We start from the raw sequence: 19,423 nt of genomic DNA on the forward strand, positions 1-19,423 counted from the left end.
AATTTACCATTATTGACGATAAAGTATATCGCAACAAGAAAATAGTTCCACCTACCGATCTCAGGAAAAAATAATAGACCTAGCCCATGAAGGACATTTGGGTAGAAGTATCACAAAAAACAAAGAGAGGAACAATTTCTGGTTCTCTAAGATGGACTCAATGGTGGAAGTGAAGGTCAAAGAGTGTATCAGCTGCGCCAGAAGCGACAAAACAAAGATCTTGCGCAAAGTTCCTTTGTCTCCTGTGGAGGTACCCGAAGTACCATGGACAAAACTTGCTATGGACATAATTGGCATATGGAAACATTGGGGTCCCAAAAGAGATTCATTTTCGTCCTGGTAGATTACACCTCACACTGGGTAAATGTCAGATTCACATCCACAGCTACAATTAACAGTCTTATCATGTTTCTGAATACAGTCTTTTCACATGAAGGTGTACCAGCAGTTCTGGTAACAGACAACAGGGTGCAGTTTACCTCTGAAGAGATGAAGACGTTTCTGGAGGAATTAAATATCAAGCACGAGAAAACTGCACTCTACTGCCCTAAAGCCAATGACTTAGCGGAAAGAACGAAAAGCATGATCAAAGAACATATTTAACTGGTCATCACTAACAGCCACAATATAGACGATTCTCTCATAGAATGCATATGGGCTTCCCAAACTGCGCCTAATCTCGTCACCGGAATTTCCCCTTTTGTGGCTCTAAGATGAAGAGAGCCAGGCACCAAATTGAACCCCCTCTGGCTAGAAGGTGGAAAGGCAGTGGTACACAACCACAGAGAGTGTCAAAAGAAAGTCAAGCAACACAAAGCCAATTACAAAACTTGGAATGACCTAAAACATAGGGTAAAAGAACATAGCCTCAGGATCAACAACTCCGTTGTGGTAAAGAAACCTACCCATGTACATGTTGGGCAGAGCAAATTTTTCCCCTCCCAACAATTAAGAAGCATAGGCAGAAATGTGGTACGCCTTGAGGATGGACACACATGGAGTGGGGATAGACTTGCAATGGCTGATTAGTAGTATATATCTTTGTGCATTTGCTCCAATGCTGTATCGTTAATGCCTCCCGGTATTTAGGGAGATGTGTTGTAACCTACTCCCTACCTTGCCTTACCTCTTCCCTGTTCCCCTTGGTACGTTCCTTCCACCCACCTTCTGCCCTGTCGGTTAGAACGTTCTGGGAGTTCATGTTAGAATGTTTGGCTTACTGTTCATTGTGGAGAGTGGATGACCAGAATAAAGACATCTACTTACAATCCTTGGCTTCTTCTTCTTCTTCTTCATTAGCACTTTTAACATAATTCTTCACATATTTACATTCACTTCTACAGTGCACCACATCAACATTCACAAACATTTCTTATCAAGTTCATTGTGATTCCATCAGTAATCATATTGAGTGTAAGTTAATCGCTCATACTGAGAGATCTGCAATTTAATTTGGGTGAAACTTAAAATTCTGCTCTCTATGAAACTACTAAATTATGAGTGTTTGGGTCCAATTCCAGGCGAAACTTCGTAGCAACAACATTATAGCAGGGAAATTCTAATACAAGTCAATTTAATGTGATTGCACAGCAAAAGTAATTACAAAAAAACTAAGCATGTTGGATATTTTGCCTGAACGGAAATCCACAAAATGATAACTTACTGAATTTTGTACAACAAAAATACGTGTTTAACCTCCCAAGAAGTTTACATATTTTTTTCAAAAGATTCAGTAAAATGTATGTTTGGCCAATTGCTGCACTGTGCAGTATGCCCAAATTCGTGCAATCCTACTTATGCCTTTATGCTAGAACCATATGTCTTACATTTCCATTGAAGGTAGAATTCACATAAATATTTAAAGTGCATGATAGCTACTATATTATGTAATGGAATTGTTCAAGTAAAAATACTGTGTGTTGAAAGCCAAACCTACCACTGACGTTTTCAGTTAGAATGAGATGAAACAATTGGGCAAAGGCTTCAACGTCTTTATTCAGCCAAATATCAGAAAGACAAGCATCCATTTCCTTGATTAACCAAGGTTCCAGGCAATTTATATCCTTTTCAGTCTAAAAAAAAAAAAGTAACGTTATGAAAATAAAGAACAACCCATAATACTGTTACAACTGCTTGAAAGCCCAGATACCACGTCCATTTAAAATGTTACTGCATTTTGAACCCATTTCAATGTATCAGTTCTTCTAGGGAAGACTAAACAAAAATTCGTAAAGATTGATAGGTTTGTCAGATCATGTTTTTCTCACTTATGCAGAAAGCTTTAGATTGGTGATAAACTCGACATTATCTGGAAATAGCTAAGCCTCTCAGCCAAGAATACAAATGGTTCATGCATGGGTTTACGACGTGATTTATACTAATCAACTGGATGCCGACCATAATGCACACCTCCTCATCATTTTTGCATGGCCTACAGATCTTACTAGTTGTTTTTGTTTTTATTTCCAACTGCGGATTACAGCTTATGCTTATTACTATATGACAATATATGTTGCATTTATTCCATATTTTGATATGGTGTTCTCATTCCACATATTCAATAATGTTCCAATACATAACTAATTAATATATATGTGTGACAGGGTACAAGAATTCCCATTAATTTTCTAAGGCTTTACATCACTAATTATGGGGCAGTTTTGCATGTTGGTAGTAGGAATCACTAAAGAACAAGTTACTTACCTTCAGTAATACCTTACCTGGTAGAATCTATTATAATAAGCCACAATGTACCCCAATATAAGCTTCAGTAGCTTTTACCTACATTTGGCCTACCTTGCTCTCCATAACGGTTCTGGTGCTGACCTTTTACCAAGTTATATGCTGAATAAATGTTGTGTGGTTTTCTTTGAAAACTAGCCTCATTTATTATGCATGAGGATTCTAAGTATCATATCTTAAACCCCTACCTAGGACAAGCACAGCAGGATTACCATATTCTGTATAAAAACTCTGTACAAAAGCCACCGCTATAGTCATCCTTTAACAACAGACCCACCTGTCATTAAACATCTAGGTAGAACCACTGAGGTACCCTTCAGGTATAAAAGAACCACAGCTTTACTAGGCAACCAGAGAAGCTTTCACACTGACACTAAACGCAGAAACTACAGCATGCAACGGGACCAAGACGGGGTCCTTCATTCTCTCCCATCAGGTAATGGGGTTGGCTCTTTCCTAGGGGATTCTTGACTTTACACCCACATACGTGCTAGGTACACTTAGGGTTTGCATCTTAGGAGTACGCTCGATTACTGCCATGTATCGATATGCCTGCATATATTTACTGTTTTAGCACCATGGCAGAATTCTACATTTTATTTACTCTGTCGGTGCTTGTAATCTTAAATACCTATTTCTGTCTAAGGATTGTTGCAGAAAACATGTTTTATATTAGACTGATGCTGGTTCAATAAATACTTATTGAAAACGTCCCCATACTTTATTCTGTGTAACTCTCTGAGACTAAGTGAGCATGATTGACTGAGGGCAAAGTACAACACTGTTTCCACGATCCCTGAAGGTTCAGAGGTTGTCATGTTCGATAGTTGCCAGAAACAATTTGCTCCTTGGTAAACTTAGGGGGTTTATGGTGACACTTTGAGCTAGCTGGTCTAAAAGCTAACATATCCTTTGGGGGTGTCTGGAATCGGTCTGAACATTAATCTCTTAGTTTATGTTGTCTAAACGCGCAGATCCTATGTATTATTAGGAACTACACAACACTATTTAGCTGCAGATTTCGTACTTTAGAATATCCCCAGGCGTCAGACTGGATCTGGAAGATTTTCAAGCAGTACCCCTATGCACCAGGGTGGGTGGTGTCGTTCAGCTCTGATTCGCTCATGCTGGAAGTAATGTGTGCTGTTCCATTATGGAGCCACCTCAGAGAGCTGATGAGTTAGTTTTTTGACTTTTCACGGCAGGAGCGTGGAGCCACGATAAAAAACTGACCATTTGTGTGTTCCTTACACCTTATCTATATCTCAGAGCAGGGAGGATGGAAGGGTTGGTAAGGATTCTGCAGCTAGACAGTGTCTCTACTAGAAAAAGCTTTGCCGAAGTTAAGTCACTTATTCATCTGATAGAGACTTCTAGCCGCAGATTCCTTTCATTAGAATAGATACTCAAGCAATAACTCCCCAAAGGCGGGGCGGGGAGCTCGAATAAATCAGATTCGATCAGCAAATTGCCGCCTGACAGATGTACTGGAGTCGAACTTCACACGCTAATGCAGTGGCCGCAGCTTTGGCTCTGGTGGAGTGAGCATGCAAGCCCTCAGGGGTCTGTTTTTTTGGCCAGTGAATAGCAGATCTTAATGCACAGCCTTTACTTTTTTGGGGTCTGACACAGCCTACAAACAGCTGTTCATCCACCCAGAACTCTTTTGCGCAATCACGGTAGAACAACCGTGCCCTTTTTGGGTCCAGAAAATGGAGTCTCTCTTCCTCGTTGGAGGGATGAGGCGAGCAAAGAAGATATGCAGGGTAACGCTCGGGCTTTCAACGAAGGGAGTGATAACCTTCAGAAGGAATGAGGCACAGGTCCAGAGGACCAGTTTGTCCGGGCATAAGGAGGTATAGTGAGGGTGCACAGAGAGGGCCTACAACTCACTGACCCTCCTGGCTGATGTAATGGCCACTAAAACGGCGATTTTACTGGTCAGCAGCTGAAGTGGGTAATTGTGCAATTGTTCGAATGGTGCACACATCTTTAACTGCGTGTTTTGATTTTCTGGAATATAGTATGTCTATTGTGGTTTATTTTCTTGATTGTGGCTTCTTTGCTCATTGCTTTGGCACAACCTGTAAAATTATAAAATACATATTTAAAAAACTTTTTTGTAAAATAAAAAATCATTTTTTAGATTAGTTCTTCAAATATAATTCCTACTGAGTATTATTACAAATAGTTCTGTATAAAAGCATCTGCAGATAGATCCTGAAACGTCAATACATAGCCATGAAATAATGTATGCACCCCTGACTCCAGTATTAGGCTCTCTTTAAATGTGAAGAAAGGCATCTTAATTGAAATGTTCCTAGTTGTCTCTGCAACTAGTCTCTGAATGCCCTTGTGCAATATAGGGTTTTTATTTTAGGCAAAATCAAAAGGGTTGCAATTTACTTTTATAGTTAATCCTCATCTTAGCAGTCCTTCTGGTTACATATAAACAGTTTTCATTTGAGCGTTGTTGTCCAATTCCTGGCTGAAAGTGGCTTCTCGCAGGAGTTGAGCTGAATTGACTTAGCTAAGAGTCTAATCGCGTAGAACAAGAAATATATTTGATTTGGTACTAAAGACACATTTCATAAATGATGCCCGTAAAAGAAATGAACAAACGTGACAGTCCTTCATTGAATATTTTGCGATGCATTTATTGGAACTGAGGTGTCGAACAGCAACCCAGCTAGAAAATTGTACATGGGCTTAGTTTTTGTTAGATTGATGCCAAGGTCTAAATTATGCTGTGTCCTATGCTAGAGATGGGAATGGATTGGGACAAGGGGTAGATAAGAGAGAGCAAGTCAGCAGTATCAACTTCTGTCTGAAACACACAAATAGCGAGATTAAATGAGAGTCACTTATGTTTAGATAATTAAGGTGTGAGATATACCATTTGGACACTGATCTACTACATCCAAATGTAAGGGCAGTTAGAAGCGCATTTAGTGCGCAGGTTTTATTCTGGCTGAGGCTACTTCTGACAGGGTCAATCATGCTAGCCAAGAAAGTCATGTTTCCCACTCTCCCTAACTATTTTGCTATCACTTTATTTAGCGAAACAGACAAATGGTTTGTTTTTGTGGAGTAACTAACTGAATTTTATATAAAAGATTCGTAAAATGGCGCTGTGAAAATATTTTGTAAAGGAGGGGTGAGTTCTCGGAGCGGAGCTTCTCTGTCTGAAGCTGCAGCGGCAGTATACGTCAAAGGGTCCGCGCTGTGATTGGCTAACATACGTCACAGTAAGCGCACTGATTGGTTTACGTGACTAAGACGAGCCGACAGCTGATAGGCTCATCCTGAAAGCAGTGTTTCTATTGGTTGAGCAAGGTGGTGACGTAGCTTAACCTGATTGGCTTGTTAGTGAGTTTCGCGCACGGATTGGTTGGTGCGGCGTAATATCAACTTCCTTGTTACGATCTTTACCGAAGCAAGGGAAACATGGGTTATTATTACATGAAAGAGAAAAATAAGCTTTCTTGGTTTCAGAAATTGAAAAATAAATTGAAACGTGACAAGAAAATTGAAACGCGAGGTGAAAGATTACTTTATAAGTACAAAACACCTGCAGCTTATATGTTAGGTGAATATGGTTATCATACCTTTGGATGGAGAATTGGATGGATTATACCAAAAATTATGGTGTTTTAGAATGGCCGGAAGATGGGTCATTTAATATTAAGGTTATGAAGAACTTAAGAGAAAAAATGATGACACTTGAACCAAAGCCTAGACCTACACAATTTGAGGCTTTAGCTGAATGGGAGGATGAGATGTTTGAATTGGAACAAGAGAACAGAGGTATAACAAGAGGTACTAGATTAGACATTAATCGGGAAACTCATGAGGATAGAATGCGTCGATGGAGATGTACTGCATGTGATGGTCTGTATCCAGCAGGAATTGGTGAGGTAACTGGTCAGAACAATGCCCAAAAGAAAAATAATAATGTTGAAGAAAGTGAATCAAAAGATCCAGTTTTAGAAGAAATTTATATTACAAAACAGAAACAGTCTCCTTATCAACCAGTTTGTTCATGGTCTTCCCCAAGTGCTCCTCCTAGAGAAATTATTGATGAGGCATCACCCAGATTATATCCGAATAATGCAAAAACTCCTGAAAGAGTAGAAACAAAACCTAATTCTAGTATATCAGGGGAAAACAGAAATTATGTTGAAACCCCAGTTCACAGAAATGATACCCCAAGAAATGTAATGAGAACAGAGAGATGTGAGGAATTGCCAAACACTTCAGAATATTTCCGATCAAAAGATGAATTAATACAGCAGTTAACTAAAAGCATGGAAGCAGTAACAGTACCAGTAACGATTGGACCTATTCATCCAGTATTTGATAAAAGAGAAATTGGACATTCAGCTTTGACAGTTCCATTAAATGCAGAAATTCAGAAAGTGGCTGAAAATTTTTATTCAGATTTATCAGAAATTCACAGAGACAAAACAATGATGCCTGACTTAACTTTTAATCAAAGTTTGTCGAATAAAACTCCCTCTGGTGCAGATTCTGATTCAGGAACTCCAGAAAAGAGCATTAATAAAATAGATTTAACGCATACCCCACAAAGCTCAGAATTTAAATTACTTGATGTTGCAAAACTGAAAGCAGATTTGGAGGAATTGATTATTGGCACAATTTGACCTGACAGTTTAAAGCTATATCAGGAATAATGAATTACTGTTCATTTGCAAAAGCATACAATGGAAAACGAAAACCAAGTATGATCAATTAGAAAAAATGGCTGCTGAATTAGAAATAGATTTAAGCAGGCAGAAAAATTTGCAGAAACATCACAGAGTGAATTTCTATGAAAAAGACATTGAGAACATGAATACCACAGGAAGAATTATTCATGTAAAAGAATTAATTGTGTTTCTAAAGAGATTAGGTGAATTAAGTAAGTGGAGAGTGAAATGGACAAAGAAAAGAGAGGAAGATAGACGAGAAAGAGGAGAAGTAGCAAATGAGTTTCCGATGAGAGAAATAGCAGGAGGTGGATATGTACATGTTCCTTGGTCAAGACAGGACATTTTGCTGTTTACAAATGATTTTCCTCGCCTGAGAGAAAAACCTGTGGAATGGTATCGACAGGTAGACAGATTTGTTAAGGTTTCAAAAGTTCTGTGGATTGATCTTGATGGATTCTTTGACATTGTTGTCCCATCAGATCTTTGGACAGAATGTAACATTTCTACAGATTGGCCCAAAGAAGAACCTGCTCGTGATAAAATAACAGGTGCTCCTTCAGCAGATGTTATGAATCTGTATGAAAAGGTAATTGTGTGGTTGAAAAATAAGGTTCCCCCAAAAGAAGTTGATTGGGTTAAAATAGATAGAACAAATCAAGAGCCAAAAGAATCAGTACACTCATTTTATGAAAGATTACTGCTGGTATTTAAACAATACAGTGGTTATGAAAAATTGAGTGAGAAAGATATGAGCCACTTCATTTACAGGTTTGTATATGGTTTAAGACCTGAAATTGGTGAAATGATAAGGTCTGGAATAGTTGGCTGGCAATCACTCTCTGTAGATGAGATTTTGAGAAAAGCAAAATACTGCAGTGATGAAATAGATGCTAAACAGAAAAAGCTAAAAGAGAAAGTTATGTGGGCACAGGTGAAAGTAGCTGAACAGCAAATAGCAACTCTGGAAAATAAAAATGTAAATCAGAATTAAGGGAAATTTAAAGGCAATAAGCCTAGATTGATGGGAAATATTGAAGAGTTAAAGCAGAAACTCCCATGTTTTAATTGCAGCAAAATTGGACACTGGAAGCGCGAATGTAAGAATCCGCCCAGAAATTTTAAAAATGCATCATTAAATCCACAGATGCAGAATGAGATAAATCTGCAGCAACAGCTACAGCGACAGGTAGTGAATCAGCAGAGTCAGATTCCACAACCGCCACTTCCAAATTGTGTGAATGTGCAGAGATACAATACAGAAACTGGATTCTGCGGAGGTGAACAGGTAAACAGATCACCAAGAGTGAATGTGTCAAATGTTTCTCAACAGTATTTGTTGAATGAAAATGGAGGGAGTGATTCCGACGATTACTTATGACGGTGCCTGAGAGAGGAGGAAGAGTGTGTGCTTGGAGCCACTCATGAGGTAGATCAGGCTGGTCCATTTGTAAATGGTAAAGTGAATGATGTAGAAATCACTTTTCTTGTGGACACTGGTGCTACCCGTTCTACTGTTAGATCAATGGAAATAGAAAACCTGCCTCTCTCTGGTGAGAAGATCCAAGTAGTTGGCGTAGCTACTCAGCAAATTAAAACAGATTTAACAGAACCAGTTAAAGTTGAAATTGGCAAATTTAAAGACAAGCATAGATTTGTAGTTTGTAACAGCAGTCCTGTAAACCTGTTAGGGAGGGACATACTCTGTAAGATGAATTGCAAAATATATTGCTCACCGGATGGTATTGAGCTCCACACTCAAGAAGAAGATGGGCTTTACAGATTAACAATGTTAATGGTTGAAGCAGAGGAAAGTAAATTATTTCCTGTATTTGATAAAAAATAATCTACCTGAAGAATTAAAAGAGACAGTCAATGATAAAATTTGGGATTTCACTGGTAACGAAATGGGTTTGATGAAAAATGTAGACCCAGTTAAAATTACAGTAAAACAAGGAGTAGATTTTCCAAACATTCTTCAGTATAAAATGAAAGCAGAGGTTATTAAAGGTGTCATACCTGTAATTGATAAATTCATAAAACAAGGTGTTCTAAAAGAAATTGAGAGTAGTCCATGTAATTCACCGATTTTGGGAATTAAAAAGCCAAACGGAACTTTCAGGATTGTTCAAGACCTGAGAAAGGTTAATCAGATAGTTGTTCCATGTTGCCCAGTTGTACCAAACCAAGCGGTAATTCTTTATCAGATTCCGCATGATGCAGAATGGTATCCAGTTATAGACCTTTGTAACGCATTCTTTACTGTTCCATTGCATCCAGAAAGCCAACAAATGTTTGTGTTCAGGTTCCAAGACCGTATCCTAGCATGGTGTCGTATCCCTCAAGGGTATACAGAGAGTCCATCTATTTTTAATCAGTTGCTAAAGAAATCCCTGGAAAATCTAGATTTACCTGGAAAATCAACATTAGTGCAATATATTGATGATCTCCTTGTGGCTGCAAAAACACGAGATAACTGTGAGACAGATACCATTACTCTTTTAAATCATTTGGCAGATGAGGGACATAAAGTGTCCCTGCAAAGTTACAGTTTTGCAAACAAGAAGTTAAATATCTTGGTCACAGGATTGCAAAAGGAATTAGGCAAGTGACAACTGAAAGAATTAAAATGATTCAGGTAATGCAACCTCCAAAAACACAGAGACAGGTCAGAATGTTTCTAGGAATGGTAGGTTATTGTCGCCAATGGATTAGTGGATTTTCAGTAATTGCAAAGCCATTGCAGAGACTGACAAAAGCAGACATAAAAGACCCGATTACCCTAACAGAAACTGAGTTAGAAGCTTTTCAGCAGTTAAAGAAAAGTTTGTGTGAAGCACCAGCACTGGGTATGCCAGACTATGAAAAGGAATTTGAGCTGTATTGCAGTGAAAGGGAATGACGTGCATTATCAGTTCTGATTCAAAGACATGGAAAACTGAGAAAGCCAATAGCATATTTGTCAGCAGTTCTTGATCCTGTTGCAAAAGCATTACCAGGCTGCTTAAAAGCAGTAGCTGCAACAAGTGTAAGTCTTGAACAGAGTGAGGGGATAATAATGGGATTCCCTGTGAAAGTGTATGTACCCCATTCAGTTGAAATTCTCCTCACCAGAAGCAAAACACAGCATTTGACAAGTGACAGGTTGACTAAATATGAAAAAGTTATTCTGGGATCAGATAATGTTTTGATTGCGAGATGTGTGAATTTAAATCCTTCCACATTACTGCCTGATGGTACTGTAACTGAATCAGGAATGAAAATGATGTTGATCATGAATGCTTGGATGTTTTAGAATATTGCACTAAACCCAGACAGGACATAAAAGATGTCCCATTAGCTGAATCAGATTTTGTTTATTTTGTTGATGGTTTATGCTTAAGAACAGATGAAGGTGTTCTGAGTGCAGCATATTCTGTCTGCACAGTTGCAGATGTAGTTGAAACCTCCTGTCTCAAAGGAATTCGTTCAGCTCAAGAAGCAGAATTGATTGCTTTGATTCGTGCATGTGAAAGAGCAAAAGAATTAAAGGTTACCATAGTGACTGATAGTCAGAATGGATATGGCGTAGTTCATGACTATGGCCAGCTTTGGTCTCAAAGAGGTTATTTAACTTCTGCGGGAACTCCTATTAGGAACGCAAAATTGACAAAAAGGTTGATCGATGGTATTCAGCTACCAGAGAAAATCGCTGTCGTGAAATGTACAGCGCACAAAAAAGGAGAGGATTATATGACGAAGGGTAATGCCTATGCTGATGAATTCGTGAAGTTCTGTGCAAAGAATAGTATGTCCATCAATCGGGAAAAAGACAATGAACATGTTTTGAACTCACTTATGCTAACATCTGTAGTTGAGACATGGCAAGGAGTAAAAGATTTACAGGATGAGGCAAATGATGAGGAAAAAGACACATGGTTAAAAGCAGGTTGCAGACAGCGAGAAGAAGATGAGATTTGGGTTTACAAAGATGACAGACCAGTTATGCCAGATAGCATGATTGCTGACATGGCTCGAATGTATCATGGTCCAGGACATATTGGAAGGGATTCAATGATCAGGTTGTTTAGGCAGACATGTTACAATCCAAAGTTCAGACTAATTGCAGAATCTTTTTGTCAGAGATGCTTAATCTGCCAGCAGATCAACCCAAACAGAAAAACAGTTGTGAGTATGGGAACCATAGGACGGGAGGGTGGTGGTCCTTTTACCAGATTGCAGATGGATTTCATTGACATGCCGCCTCATAACAAGTTAAGATACGACCTAGTGATAATCTGTCTGTTTTCAAGATGGGTGGAAGCGTTCCCAACACGTCACAATGATTCAGTTACTGTGGCTAAATTGCTTTTGAGAGAAATCATACCTAGGTATGGATTTCCGGTGACGGTCGAGACTGATCGTGGAACACATTTTGAAAACAGATTGCTAAAATTGATTTGTGAAGCACTGAACATAAAGCAAAAGCTTCACTGTGCTTATAGACCAAAAGCATCAGGTGTAGTTGAGCAAGTGAATGGCACAATCAAGAATAGATTAGCTAAAATGTGTTTAGCTACAGGAATGAAGCGGACTGACGCATTACCACTTGTTTTGATGTTTTTGAGAAGTACTCCAGATAGAAGAACAGGTTTGAGCCCCCATGAAATTGTCATGAGACAAGCATTTGTACCAGTTGGTAAACTTATGAGCATTAATGATAGCGTCATTTTGGAGTACTGCAAGAGCCTTTCTGACGTCGTGACTTCTGTGTTCAATCAGGTGGGAACTGAAGTGATAACGAAAGAGAAGGAACAAGCTCATGATCTGTTACCAGGAGACTGGGTGAGAACAAAAGTTCACCGAAGAAGAAACTGCCTAGTACCCAGGTGGCAAAAGGCAAGACAGGTGATACTTGTTACAACAAATGCAGTAAAGTGTAGAGGATTGAAGAGATGGATTCATGCTAGTCATACTATACGTGTGCCAGCTCCTGAAAATCCTGACGAAGGTGACACTACAGCTGATTCAGATTCTGAAGAAGAACCTGAAAGAGATCCAGATCCTGAAGATCGACAAGAAGGTCGACATCTGGAAAATTCAATTGCGAATGAGGCATTGAATGAAGATACTGAAGAGATTGTGATACAAGACTCTGAAGATGATGAAGATCTGCTAGATCAAGAAGCAGAAAAAGAGTCTGAAACAGTGGTGATTCGAGATCAGGAGAGTATTAAAAAGCAGATTGGAAGCTCTGAAAGCAGGAACGGAAATTCTGAAACTGGGAAGTTGGAAGTAATTGAAGAAGAAGAAGAAGAAGACGAAATTCGGAGTACCAGTTGTAAGGATGGTGATCCTAGCAGAGTGAAACTGCAGAGTAAAGAAGAACCTAGATTTAGAATCGAAATTTCAGAGACCGAATCAGATGAAAGTGATGATGAATCCAAAGTGAAAAGTTCAAGGAAAAGAGCTTGGAGAGCAGAGTGTAACCTGACCGAACCAAAGAAGAAATTATTTAGAAAAGAAGATAACTGGCCAGTTGAAAGTGAGAATCTGAAATTCAAATTAGTAAACAGATCAAAGGAGCAAATTAATGAAATATCAAGTCAGAAAGAAGACACAGACAAGAAAATCAAGCAGGAAAGAAAATAGAAGTGATTAGCAGCAGAGCAAAAAGAGTTGTAAAGCCTAACCAAAAGTACAAGTCCCCTGAGTGGACGTATATTATCATCCCACCCGTGGTGGAGGTGAATAGCAGTAGTCAGGAAGATTTAGATGACACAAGTGATAATGATTGATTCTGTTTCCGTATAAAGTTGAAATTTGTATTTGGCATAAGGCTGAAGAAATTGTGTTAGGTGACACAAGGTCGAAGAAATTGTGTTAGCTGGAAAAACACATTGTTGTAAGACGTAAGGTCGAAGAAAAGCTGTTAGAAAGTAGGGTTTTCTTTTTAAAAAAAAAAAGTAAAAACAGGGGGGTATATTTAGTAATTTTTAATTTTTTATTTTTTTTGTAAGGCTCTTGTTTCAGAGTAAGGATGCCTTCTACTAATAGCAATTCGAGATGTTCTATTCTAAGGAGATGTTGCAAAATGTCTTCTATAAGTGTAATCATGTTAATTTTGGTCTGGTTAATTTTAGCTGTCATTTTCCCTTTTGGAATTGACAAGGAAGAGTATAAATCTAATATGACTAGCAAAGTTGTCGCTAAACAAGATAACCATGATGTTGTAGGCAAGACTAACAGAGTTATTGAGCACAAGCCAGAGATCCACCAAGATAGATCTGTTGGTGATTTTTCTAGTAATATTTTTTCAAGGCTTTTATCTGAATATGTTAAGGTAATGGATGTCAAGGATTGTTACATTTGTGTGAAACTACCCGCTTCTGTTTCTGAGGGGGTCACCTATAATATGCTTCCTCTTACTTATGGCATCACCTGCAGCGTACTAGCTAGTCTGTTTTATCAAACAGGTCGTTTAGAGTACTATTATTCTAACTATGACGACATTTTTGCAATTTTAAAAGTTGATAAAAGCTTGAATAAACATAAACGTGCTAAACAGATGAGGGAATTTTTCATAGTAACTAAAGAACTTACTTATGAGTATGCTTTTAGAAATAATTTAACTTGTAAATTGAGAACGGAAGAGAAACCTTTCTTAAACTTGGTTGAAGAGAGAAGAGCAATTTATAAACGGAATGAAATGCTGAAACAAACTAAATCTAAGTTTTGGCAAATTGAGGACGAAAAGCTCAATGGTAGAACAGAGAATGTTGCTATTCACATAGATAAACCTGTTAGTGGAAAACTTTGTATTAAAAGAGACAACACGCTTTTTGACAATTATTTTGTAGGTGCGAGTCAACGCGAAGATACTTATCAGATCTTAGAGGGTTGGGGATTTAAAGGTGGTAAAGATCCAATTTTTCCTGGAATTTATTTTGTTTGTGGGAACAAAGCCTACTATAATCTCCCAGACCATTGGTATGGGACCTGTTATGTTGGTTTAGTTTTCCCAAAGATTTTTCATGTAGACAGAAATGTTAAGGGTTCATTTGAAATAAGTAAGGGTGGGCGTAGTTCGCGACTTCACGTAGCACTACGCCAGCTGCGTAGTAGCATGTTCGCACTGTGCAAGATGCATTTTCAATGATTGCATAGTGCGAACAAGCATCCGGCACTGTGCAATCATTAAAAACGGCATCTTGCACAGTGCAAGCTGTAGTTTTCTGCCGCTCGAGTAGATTTTTACTCGAGCGGCTGCTTTCTCAACGCAAACTGGTAGTTTCTCATCGAGAGCGGTCGCGAGCATGCACGACCACTCGCAATGAGAAACCTGACTTCCCCGCATTGAGAGTCTCGCCGGGATGTCATTTTGCTTGCTCGCGGTCGCGAACATGAAGTTGAGGACCGCGAACAAGCAAAAAATGACCGCTGCACTACGCTACGCTACGCGTGTTCGCACTGTGCTACGTGCAGCTCGCGTAGTGCGAAGTTACGCAAACTTCGCGAGCTACGCGAGCGTAGTGCTTCACCCAGGGTTAGAAATAAGTAATCATTTGAATAGATATAAAAGGGAAAGTTTATCAGAAAATTTGGGAGATATTTTTGGTGCAGTAATACCTTTGGTGGGTATAACCCTGAATGCAGTTAAAATCAGAAAAATGTCTACAATTGTTGACAGATTGTCTACTGATACTGCTAGTGGTTTTCAATTAGTCGATACTGAACTTATTGCCATAAGGACGATGGTTATGCAGAAACTCTTGACATTCTATTAGCTAAAGAGGGAGGAGGAGTTTGTGGAATTTTGCATGTCCAGCATTGCTGTACATACATTCCTGACAAGAGTCAAAACATTGAGATGTATATCAAAAACATTACAGAATTACATTCAGAAATTGTACCTTTAGAAGAGGAAGATTTTTCAGAACGTTTGAGCAAAAGATTTGCAGCAATCAAAAACTGGTTTCAAGAGATTGGTAGTTCAATTTTAGGCAAAATACTGTGTCCTTTATTAGTTATAGTCTTTGTGATACTTTTGTTAAAAATTAGTTGCATGCTACATAATGTTATGTTATTATATTTTTATAGAGCGCCTTATCACCCAGAGGTCTCTAAGCGCTGACAGTGGACACATAACACCAGTAAGAGCACCATACCACCCACTACAGTGGCCCCCATGCTTCCCAAAAGAGCACTGTTTTCTTTCTAAAGGTAAGGAGATTAGTTTCCTTTCTCAGAGTGACTGACAGGGAGTTCCAAGCTCGGGGGGCCGTGCTTGAAAAAGCTCTGCCACCCTTGGACACCAGGTTGAACCTAGGGCACATCAGATTGCATGCCTCAGTGGACCGGAGGGTCCTATTTGGTGTATATTTGATCAACCGATCCTTAATATAAGTAGGGGCAGAACCATGGACCGCTTTATGCACAATACAGAGGCTCTTGAACTTAACTCTCTGAGCAATTGGCAGCCAATGTAGGCCCTGAAGTAAAGGTGTTGCCCTTTATTAAAAATGAGCCTGGCCGCATCATTCATTACTACCTGGAGTCTGGCTAAAAGATTGTTTGGTAGACACAGATATAAGGAGTTACCGTAGTCCAGCCGCGCCAAAATCAGAGCGGAGATAGCCAGCCTAAGAGTGGAGACGGACAGCAGTAGGGAAAGTTTCCAAAGCTGGCGTAGTAGAAAAACACAAGAGAAAGAAATATCCAAGGGAGAAAAAGAGAATTTAAAAGCTCAGAAAAGAACAAGAAAAAGAAATAGAATTAGAAGAATTTCGTAGGTCACAATATGAGAGTTACAAACAGCTGAATCGAAAGTTTAGAAACACTAATACTGTGATTGTCCAAAACATGTTCAAGGGTTTTAAAATTATTGCTAAAAATTTTGGTGTAGTTTGGTGATTTTGAAATCACCAGATGAGGGAGTTGATGGAGCGAGGTTCTGAATGATATTTTGTTCAGACTCGCAAAGTTAAACTTCCATTAAAAACCGTAACAGTATTAACTAGTGTGTGATGAATTATTAATCAACTTAGTTTAAAAGTGCATATACACAAACATGAGGGACTAATTCATGTGCTTTATGTTGCAAATGCGAGTGCGTTGAAAATAATAAACTAATCTTGTCTATTGTATTTGTCAGTATTAAATGCAGCTGTTTAATTAATGGCATGTGCTTATTTTGTGTGCTTATGTTATGTCATTTCGTCTTTTCTGTGGCATAAGCTCGTGGAGGATCCTGCGGCCTAAAAGAAGAAAGTAAATATAAATGCTGCTTTGTGTGCTTCAGCTAGGTAACATAGATTAATGGGTTAATAATTAGCAAAGGGGGTGGGTAACAGAATGGGTCTCAATACTCTAATTAATTGATGTCTTGTGTTTGTTTAAATGATAGTTTGAGTGAGGCCTAAAGGCACATTGAAAAGATGGCATTTTCGAGTCCTGTCCAGAAAGAGCCCAGCTTGGAAGTGGAAACTTTTACCACGTTGACAAGTTTTGCAAATTCAAATAAACAGTGCTAAATGTGCTCTTGGAGAGACAGATTCAAGGACAGGAAGCGGCAAAGTTTGCCAAGCTAAGGAAGTCACGAACTGTAACTCGTGAAATGTTTCATTTTCGAGGAAGCCAAAAGTCACGAAAAACAGTGGACAATAGAGTCAAAGAAAAGGCTCGATTTTGGTATGGAGACGTGATGACACGTAGTGGACTGACATCAGTCAGCCAATGAGGACACTGGATGGCAAAGAAATGTGTTCAATTTAGAGAAGATTAGCTAGTCAGAAAGGTATAAAACTTGGCCCCATGGGCAGGAGGGCGCTTCTCACTTTCCGAATCCTGAAGGGCATGTCGTGCTGTTGGACTCTTTGGCGCACGTAAGGATAGCAGACTTTAATGATTATTCCTTTTTAGGTGGAGTGAGAATAGCCAGGGAAATAGCTAAAGGAAATGGAAACTGTTATTAATTAATATTCATGTTTTCTGATTATGCCTTTGAAATGTCAGTCTAATTGATCATTCCTCATTTAATGCTGCTTACTTTGCTAATAAAATAATAATCTATTAAAGAAAATGCTCTTTCTTTGAAGAATAAAATTAATAAAATTTGATTTTGAAATGACCAGCTGGTCTTGTTTATTCATGGTCTAGTTACGATAAGCTGATCCATTTACCTTAGTGACTTTATTAAATAATATATGTTCAAAACTATGGTAAGAAATGATAAGCTGCAGTTGTATATAAATGTGTAAATAGTTTGTGAATAGGTTCTGATTAATTAGGTCACATGATTCAGATGCCCAAAAATTGTCTCGTTGGTTTATGGGCCTTGTTAATGGTGAGTATTATGGTGTTGGGTTGCGTTGGTGAGACAGTTTTTCTATAGGGGCGCTGGATCAGCAGCTTAACTGCAATGGACTGCAAGATGGTAAGGAGGGAGGCACCACATAGAGACTGGCAGAATGATGTCCCACAATAATGAGTGTCAGCTTTATGATCTATTCCATCCTAAAATCCACGAGCAGCACAATACTTCCCCAACTTGCAAGGGACGCATTCAAATGGGATGAAGAGGGGACTGCAAGAAAAAGTCTCACATCACACTGTTCTAGTAAAAAAATCCAAATACTAATTAAGTAAACAAACTACTGACAAGACAATCCAGTATGAGTCTACCCAACAGCTTTTCCTTGCTACAGAAAACGCATGGTGTGACACCCATTCTATTGAGCATATAAGGGGATCATTTTATTTTTCCTATTGGTGTCTGGTCAAGCATGAGTAACATGCTCCTATATTGTCTGTGAACTCAAATCTGTTGTCTGTCTTGAACATGTCATTATTTTAAAGGAAAATACATATATTCTCACAGACCAGTACACTCGTATACTTCGAATCACAGTCAACAATGGTGGAGTGGTTCCATACGTGCCCCTTCATACCAGTGGATACTATCTCTGTGCAAGTAGGTTTACTTAGACATCAGTCGAATTTAAAAGGTCAGAGAACTGAAGCAACATGCCAAATGGTCGCTTTTTCATTGGCTTCATAAAAGATCATGTAACCAAATAATGCTTTGTGATTTGGGTACCCCCCCAGAATCATCAGATACATTTGGCTCTTGTATAGGTAGAGGGTGCCTAAACATTTACTGAACTATTCAAAGAACAAGCGCATTTAACAGTACAGCATAAACTAACCAAACCCAACCCAAGTAGGAAGAAGCCTCTCCTAAAAAAGAAAACTCTCTGCCTTTCCATGAAGCAAACATTTCATAATTTTAGTTGGCCCACTATACAAGGAAAATAAAGTCTGTTATTTTATCTCCTGTTCATCACAGCAAAAATAGTGGCATGGTTTAGAAACAGTTAAATGCAGTCACACATATGAAACTTACCAACTGACTGAACACAGTGTCACCGCCATCATCCAACAAGTCGTACTCTTCCGTCACATTTAACATTGTCCTGTGTCTCTGACTTTCAGGTTTAAGGTTGTTGTCCTGAACAGTATACCATTCAGAAAGCGTAGTCTGCTGTTTCTCTTCTAATAAATTCGAATTGTCAAGACAGGTAAAATAAAAGATAAGATCAGATGTATATCAACCTACAGTATTTATCACTCAGTCTTCTGGTCTCCAAAACGTTTAATCTTTCTTTTACAGAAAACGACAACTTTTCTGCATGCTAAAACCGCAAATTCCCTGATTTGAGAGGCAAAAAGCATCCTTAACAACATGTACACAAAAAATAATTACAATATAATGTAAACTTGCTCCACTGGATAAGCGGATGAATAAACAGAGTAATTCATTATATCTCTCAGTCAAGAATTTTCCAAACTGAATGCAAACATGTAGCATATTCCATAAATAAGTATTCCATACAAGGTCAGCAAAGTCTTACCACGGGATTCCCAGTCCAAAGCATGTATTTGATTAGCAATTTGTGGTAATGCTAAAATGGGGTGGGAGCACTAAAGGCAAG

General features: G+C 38.7%; 1 protein-coding gene across 5 annotated transcripts in view; it reads right to left on the bottom strand.

Annotated features, from left to right (window-relative positions):
• The window catches only part of YTHDC2 (YTH N6-methyladenosine RNA binding protein C2), a 1,035,502-nt gene that overhangs the window by 618,921 nt on the left and 397,158 nt on the right, over positions 1-19,423 (bottom strand). For all 5 annotated transcript variants that reach the window (XM_078675531.1, XM_078675532.1, XM_078675530.1 and 2 more), the window contains 2 exons: positions 18,835-18,983; positions 1,937-2,072 (listed from right to left, as the gene is read on the bottom strand). In XM_078675531.1, coding sequence (XP_078531657.1) covers positions 1,937-2,072; positions 18,835-18,983 — 285 coding nt within the window. The remainder of the gene's footprint in view (positions 1-1,936; positions 2,073-18,834; positions 18,984-19,423) is intronic.

This window comes from Lissotriton helveticus, chromosome 2_1 (assembly GCF_964261635.1).
Source record: "Lissotriton helveticus chromosome 2_1, aLisHel1.1, whole genome shotgun sequence".
Taxonomy (NCBI): domain Eukaryota; kingdom Metazoa; phylum Chordata; class Amphibia; order Caudata; family Salamandridae; genus Lissotriton; species Lissotriton helveticus.